This window comes from Sprattus sprattus (assembly GCF_963457725.1).
Source record: "Sprattus sprattus genome assembly, chromosome: 3".
NCBI lineage: Eukaryota > Metazoa > Chordata > Actinopteri > Clupeiformes > Clupeidae > Sprattus > Sprattus sprattus.
Window position 1 is genome coordinate 26,162,375 of NC_137922.1, and position 7,992 is coordinate 26,170,366.

At 44.7% G+C, this 7,992-nt stretch overlaps 1 protein-coding gene across 1 annotated transcript in view; it reads left to right on the forward strand.

Moving 5' to 3' along the window:
- The window catches only part of klf12a (Kruppel like factor 12a), a 38,907-nt gene extending 31,739 nt beyond the window's left edge, over positions 1–7,168 (forward strand). Inside the window, exons 5-6 of the mRNA XM_080834714.1 lie at positions 4,633–4,790; positions 5,238–7,168. Of these exons, the coding sequence (XP_080690840.1) occupies positions 4,633–4,790; positions 5,238–5,419 (340 nt within the window). The 3' untranslated portion in view covers positions 5,420–7,168. The remainder of the gene's footprint in view (positions 1–4,632; positions 4,791–5,237) is intronic.
- The last annotated feature ends 824 nt before the right edge of the window (positions 7,169–7,992 follow it).

Genomic DNA, 7,992 nt, shown 5'->3' on the forward strand with positions numbered 1-7,992 from the left:
TTCCGTTACGTCTGCTGCTGGCTAGTAATACAGACAGCCGGAAAGGTTAATAAACGGAATGAAATAGCTACACATTACACACGCTATGTTTTAATAAAAGCCACGTTACTCACATACTGGTTAACACTGTTTGTTACAGCACATAAATGTTTGTCGCTACATCCAAACTGCGTCACCGTTGTCCCTCCCTGTGCTCCAGCCGCACCATTTTGCTTGCAATGTGAATCATTTAATTGAAATATGCTTATTGGCATTTGTTGCACCTTAATCATTTTCTACAAACATGATATGCTATGTATGGTGTAGTAGACTGAGACTCTATTCACTACTGCACAAAAACTAGACACGTTTGAAAAACTAGACGTTTGCAATGAAGTAGGTTAACTTTCGCCAATATCTCCGTAAGGGAGATGGGTTATGTGCTCAAATTTCCTGGGATCAAAGAAGACGTTAGTATTCATGTGCAAACTAAAAATCACGTATCAGGATTGCTGCGCATGCAAGTTATTTCGGGTGTCTCAACTGTAACTAATACCACTGTCATATAATTATGAGTCCAGTAAAAGACAGAGCAAACACAGTTTTCTACCGTTGTTGAAACACATCCACGCGTAGACTCGTTTTCTTTCCATCCGAGAGTGGTTATTCAAAGAAAATATTAAGCACTATATGCTGATAGAAAGAAGGGAACTTTAAGCCACTACACTGCCTGTGCCCGATGCGGATCCACGTTGATGTTGTTAGTAAACAAACCAGGTGGGAGCACATCTCCGTGGTCTTTGCGCATGCCCGAGGCAATGTAACCGCTTTACATTTTGCACATGTATACAGGTAACGACAAGAGCCGTTTCCCTTGAAAATCTTCACACCTACACGCGAATACGATACGATAAACTGATCTGATCTCAGTGGCACATGTATAAGGCCCTACTGATTTAGATGAATATGCGGTGGTGTCTTCCTAACTTACCATAATTTTTAAATATAAATAATATATATTTTGTATGTACATCTATGCAACATAGCCTAATGTACATGCTACTACAACCAATTCAATATTGTATTATTTTTTCCTATTATCTATTATCTTCAGTTGAACAGAGAGTAGTGACTCCCTAAAGGTGTTTAGTGTTCGATTATTATCTAGGCGACGATTTAGATTATTTAGACAAACAGAGAGTAGTGGCTCCATATAGGTGTTTATTATTTAGTGTTCGATTACTATCTAGACGACGATTAAGATTATTAAGACGAACAGAGAGTAGTGGCTCCGTATAAGTGTTAAGTGTTTAGACAATTTAGATTATTTAGAAAAACAGACTGTGGCTCCGTATAGGTGTTTAGTGTTCGATTATTATCTAGACGACAATTAAGATTATTTAGACAATCAGAGAGTAGTGGCTTCGTATAGGTGTTTATTGTTTCAGTGTTGATGCGTAACTGAAACTACACACAGTGTTGAAGGGTTACTGCTCTGTGAAACTAAACACAGTGTTGAAGAGTAACTGACTGCTCTGTGAAACTACACACAGTGTTGAAGAGTAACTGACTGCTCTGTGAAACTACACACAGTGTTGAAGAGTAACTGACTGCTCTGTGAAACTACACACAGTGTTGAAGAGTAACTGACTGCTCTGTGAAACTACACACAGTGTTGAAGAGTAACTGACTGCTCTGTGAAACTACACACAGTGTTGACGCGTGACTGACTGCTCTGTGAAACTACACACAGTGTTGAAGCGTGACTGAAACTACACACAGTGTTGAAGAGTAACTGACTGTTTGTGAAACTACACACAGTGTTGAAGAGTAACTGACTGCTTGTGAAACTACACACAGTGTTGAAGCGTGACTGAAACTACACACAGTGTTGAAGAGTAACTGACTGTTTGTGAAACTACACACAGTGTTGAAGCGTGACTGAAACTACACACAGTGTTGAAGAGTAACTGACTGTTTGTGAAACTACACACAGTGATGAAGAGTAACTCTGTGAAACTACACACAGTGATGAAGCGTGACTGACTGCTCTGTGAAACTACACACAGTGTTAAAGCGTAACTAACTGCTCTTTTAAACTCCACACAGAGTGTTGCCTTGGCTCTGACTTCTCTTTTCTCTGGGTGGGGATGACTGCCGTCGGCCTGGACGAAACTCAAACAAAAGTCCTCGGCTTCTGTCTCCCCACGTAGGAGGTGTGTGTGTGTGTGCGTGTTTTTGAGTGTGTGTGTGTTGGTGAGTGTGTGTGTGTGTCCGATATTGTCTCCCCACGTAGGAGGTGTGTGTGTGTCGGTGTGTGTTTGTGAGTGTGTGTGCGTGTATGTGTGTTTGCAAGTGTGTAGGAGGAGAATGAAGCAGAGGAAGAACTGTTCAGATAGAATCTTTATTTGTTTATGTTGAGGGGGAGAGAGGAGATAGAAGAATGACTCTGCCCACACACTGAGGGAGAATACACAGATAGATGACTTCACATAGATAGAGTCTGTTTAGTCCAGAGTGAGGGAGGACTTCACATGGATATAGAGTGAGAGTTGAGAAAAAGAGTGTGTGTGTGTGTGTGTGTGTGTGCGTCATTGCTTTATTGGAGTAGAAAAGGCCTGCCTCTCTGCACTACATGAGATTGAGAGTAGCAGAGGTCTGACTGTGTCTGTCTTTGTGTGTGTGTGTGTGTGTGCGTGTGTGTGTGAGTGTATTTGTGTATGTTTGTGTGTGTGTGTGTGTGTGTGTGTGTTTGTGCTTTCATCTCTTTGTGCAGACTGAGACAGTGGTTCTCACAGCGTTTGAGGATTTTGTTGCAGATGCTCTGTTCTGAGTATCTTCTGTGTGTGTGTGTGTGTGTGTGTGTGTGTATGTTGAGAGGAGTCACAGCTTTCTTTCCCCTTCTATGGCCCCCCCAGGCATCAAGGCTGCCAAAAGCTACAGGTGACCCCCCCCCCCCATTTTCTCCCTCCTCTATTAAGACGTACTATAAAAGTTTAGATTTGAATTTCAAAGACGTTTCTGCCAACAGTGATCGGTCTGGCCTTTCAACCATTCACTCTCTCCCCGTTTGTGTGTGTGTATGTGTGTGTGTGTATGTGCTTCAGTATCTATCTGTCTGTTAGTATGACCCTCACACATGCAGCCATAGCCAAAGCCATTTCCTTTCTGAAGTCACTACAGTAATCAAACAGCGACCTTTAGTGGTGATCAAGTAGAACTACAGTTTCAGCACACTAACACCATCAGACTCTGAGGCTGCAGTCAGATCTTCCTCGGACACTCTCGTCCTTTTGTCTTTTCCTTGATTTCAATGGAAAACATCATGAAGTCAAGGAAAGATGTGAAGTAGACCTCATAAGGACTTAGGAAAAGACAACCTTGGTGCAACGAGACTCCGACTTACACAAGGCTACTAATTATGTGACGGCGGATGCTAATGACGTGGGACACGTCGATCAGTTTTTGACTGGGTTGTTGTTGCTGCTGCAATGAATTGTGGGGCGGTACTATCTCCTTTTGTTCAAAAATGCTAAAGGATGCTCCAGTGTACCCTATGCTAAAAGATGCTCCAGTGTACCCTATGCTAAAGGATGCTCCAGTGTACCCTATGCTAAAGGAGGGTCCAGTGTACCCTGCTCCAGTGTACCCTATGCTAAAGGAGGGTCCAGTGTACCCTGCTCCAGTGTACCCTATGCTAAAGGAGGGTTCAGTGTACCCTATGCTAAAGGATGCTCTAGTGTACCCTGTGCTAAAGGAGGCTCCAGTGTACCCTGCTCCAGTGTACCCTATGCTAAAGGAGGGTCCAGTGTACCCTATGCTAAAGGATGCTCCAGTGTACCCTATGCTAAAGAATGCTCCAGTGTACCCTATGCTAAAGGAGGGTCCAGTGTACCGTATGCTAAAGGATGCTCCAGTGTACCCTATGCTAAATGAGGGTCCAGTGTACCCTATGCTAAAGGTGGGTCCAGTGTACCCTATGCTAAAGGAGGGTCCAGTGTACCCTATGATAAAGGAGGGTCCAGTGTTCCCTATGATAAAGGAGGGTCCAGTGTTCCCTATGATAAAGGAGGGTCCAGTGTACCCTATGCTAAATGAGGGTCCAGTGTACCCTATGCTAAAGGTGGGTCCAGTGTACCCTATGCTAAAGGAGGGTCCAGTGTACCCTATGCTAAAGGTGGGTCCAGTGTACCCTATGCTAAAGGAGGGTCCAGTGTTCCCTATGATAAAGGAGGGTCCAGTGTTCCCTATGATAAAGGAGGGTCCAGTGTTCCCTATGATAAAGGAGGGTCCAGTGTACCCTGCTCCAGTGTACCCTATGCTAAAGGAGGCTCCAGTGTACCCTGCTCCAGTGTACCCTATGCTAAAGGAGGGTCCAGTGTACCCTATGCTAAAGGAGGGTCCAGTGTACCCTATGCTAAAGGAGGCTCCAGTGTACCCTATGCTAAAGGAGGCTACAGTGTGCCTTATGCTAAAGGAGATATGAAAGGTGTGGCTGCCACTTAGATACTTCCAGCTCATTCCCTTCCAAAGCAGAAATGACTATACAAGCGGGGCCTGAGACCCTGTCATTCGGTGTCACTTACCTCTAAAACTGTACCCAGCATGCACCACACCTGACCTTTGACCCTGTGTGTTTTTCCTCTCCGTTAGCTCCATGTTGCCGTTCAGCATGGAGAGTCTGAGGCGGCCGCGGAGGTCCGAGTCCCCTGACTCCAAGAGGAGGCGCATCCACAGGTGTGAGTTTGAGGGCTGCAACAAGGTCTACACCAAAAGCTCACACCTGAAGGCCCACAGGAGAACACACACAGGTGAGCTGCGCCCAGACCCAGACCCAGAGCTCATACACTGGGAAGAGAAGTCATGTAAATTATAATAATAATAATCATAATAATAATAATCATAGAATGTGTAAAACACTCTTTGATTAATAATTAAGATTTGTTTTAACCCAGTTCAAAAACAACTAAAGACATGTTTTAAAAGCATTTGCATATGAAGTGCATGCATGCCTAAATCTTTTTTAAGGATATACCGTTTGTGTTACTGTCAACCCTCCCTCTCGTGTGTGTGTGTGTGTGTGTGAATGTGTGTGTCTGACGGTGTCTGTCTCTGTGTCCAGGTGAGAAGCCGTATAAGTGCACATGCGTCTGTGTGTGAGTGTCTGACGGTGTCTGTCTCTGTATCCAGGTGTGAAGCCGTATAAGTGCACGTGTGTGTGTGTGTGTGTGTGTGACGGTGTCTGTCTCTGTGTACAGGTGAGAAGCCGTATAAGTGCACGTGGGACGGATGCACATGGAAGTTCGCCCGGTCAGACGAGCTGACGCGCCACTATCGCAAGCACACGGGCGTCAAACCCTTCAAGTGCGGCGACTGCGATCGCTCCTTCTCCCGCTCCGACCACCTCGCCCTGCACCGCCGCCGCCACGCCCTCGTCTGAGCACTGCAGCTGCCCATTGGACGACGCGGGTCACAGACAGACAGACTGACCAATCAAATCAGCAGAGCTGGTTCTCTGCCTGTTAGCTCAACCCTGGGGGGAGGAGCCATCATTACACCCCTACGGCTCTTGAACCAATCAGAGCAACAGACCGCCGCAGTCACAGGGTTCGATAGAGAGAGAGAGATGGAGAGAAGAAAAGACTGAGAGGAAAGAAGAGAGTAAACATGAGGACTTGCTGGTGTGTGTGTATTGCCAGCAACAGACATCCAGAACATTTCCTTCAGGATGTTATTTCTATAGACGTTTTTAAAAGGCATTTGTACACAAATTGTTCTGTCTGCATTTCATTCAGTTGTGTTGTTTAAGTGACTGTCACTTTAAGAAATTGTGTTTTTTTTTCAGCTTGTTTTACACAGCTTGTGGAGAAAAGTTAGCAGGAAATCAGAGGAAGGCAGGGTCAGAGAGAGACAGACAAGTCGTTGTGCAAGTGGGACAAGTGGAAAGTATGCATGACACCTACATCCAATCCATCTTCCCGTTTTTGGGGAGAGACATTAGGAGAGGGCGCCCTTCTGAAGGGGCACGAGCGAGGTGCTTGAGTTCACAGTCAGTGAAATGTCAAAATGACTCTTAGTGCAATACAAACTCCCACACACCATCGATTTCCAATCGAGTCAGTATATCATTGCTTTCCTATCTCATCATGCCCCATTGTAGTAAAATCATGTTGGTATACCATAATTTAACAATCATCAGTATTAATGTACTTTGTCTGGGCATCCCATCCCCTTTCCCATGTATACGGTCACCACCAGCGTCTTTACTCTGTTGTAGTTGATTTTCTTGATCGTATTTTATCCTTTGAATAATAGTATTATAAAGTGTTTTCTTATTGCTAAGACATTCCAGGGCGGTAGCTTAGGTGAGCATAAAGCGGAGGTGTGTATGTATGTATGTGTGTATGTGTGTGTGTGTTTGCACAGTTCAGACTCCTGCCACCAAGGGGCATTGCAGGAGCACAGAGACTTACAGTTGCAGAGGGGCTAGTTCAGATGGCTGCAGAGTGATTTGCCAAAATGATCCTTCACCTCGTTTAAAAAAACTTTCACACACTTCACCTCCATGGGTAGACCACAGACCCAACCATCACCAGTGTTATTCCTAGTCTTGTGGGAATGTGTCAGATGTGGGTCGGTCCGATGGTGAACGGGGCCTGACATTTATGTAGAAATTCAATGGTTTGAGCTCAAAGCACAGATGATCTGAACAGTAGAGTGCAACAGTACGGTTGCCTGAAACCAAAAGCTAAACAGCTGGCCAGCAGATGTGGTCTCTGCTTGGGCCATGAGGCCGGAGTTATCCCCACTGCCACTTCAGGACCAAATCGGAAATCAGAATTCAGAATCAGAATCAGAATACCAAGACTTCAGGGCCTAATCGGAATTATAATTCAGAATCAGAATCAGAACCAAGACTTCAGGACCCAAGCCATTACAGGCCCTACACCCTTGCGTGCTCCACACAAATGACACCTTAGACACTTTAAATTGAGCTGCCCCCAGTACTGACTTTAAAAAGAGGCATTCCCATTGGAAGAGAGCAAAAGCCAATAAATGTTTAGCAAGAATTAACCAGAGTAGTCTAACCAATCAGCTGCCAGGACTTCATGGTGGTTGCACAGGACTTTGCACCTCAAACATGCTAATTGCGCTAATGCTAATAATGTCAAATGAATAATAAAGTTTGGACGAGAGGTGCTGTTGTTTTAATATTGATTATTGATTGGGTTGACCTTTGCACCTGGGGGGTTGGGGGTGGGGGGGGGGGGGGGGGGGGGCGAGAAAGCCGAGGTCATCCCTGTGTCCACTCTTAGTGCACAAACCTAGTTTAAGCAGAGGTCTGTATATTTTACATGAGTTATTCAAAGTTATGATATGCGTTGGTTTATTTGTTTGTATGTTTCTGTTATTAAGCGTGTTATGTAAATGCACAGTGTTGAGCAGTTTTGTACGTTCCCAGATATGTGTGATGTATTCAAGTCCATAGTATTTTACAGGAGCCCAGCTTTGTGAAAGTATAAATATATAAATATATATAATTAAAAACTTCAAAGTATTCATCTTTTTTCTCTTTTTGATGGTGTACAATGATTCATATTTTGTTTTCTAATTATGAGTTTGGTTTAAAGTTTGAATGGAACTTATACGTTATAAAAATGTCTGATATTAATTTTAATGGAGGCATGTTAGTCAATAAAGAAGAGCCGGTTTGTAAGTTACGCCTTGTGGTTTCCCATCTGTCTGTCTGAGCACGACTGTGGGTCCAATACACTCACACACTCCCCTGAGCACACTCACACACTCCCCTGAGCAAACACACACACTCCCCTGAGCACACACACACACTCCCCTGAGCACACACACACACTCCCCTGAGCACACACACACACTCCCCTGAGCACACACACACACTCCCCTGAGCACACTCACACACTCCCCTGAGTACACTCACACACTCCCCTGAGCACACACACACACACTCCCATGCAAAATTAGCCCGTCTGTGAAGAA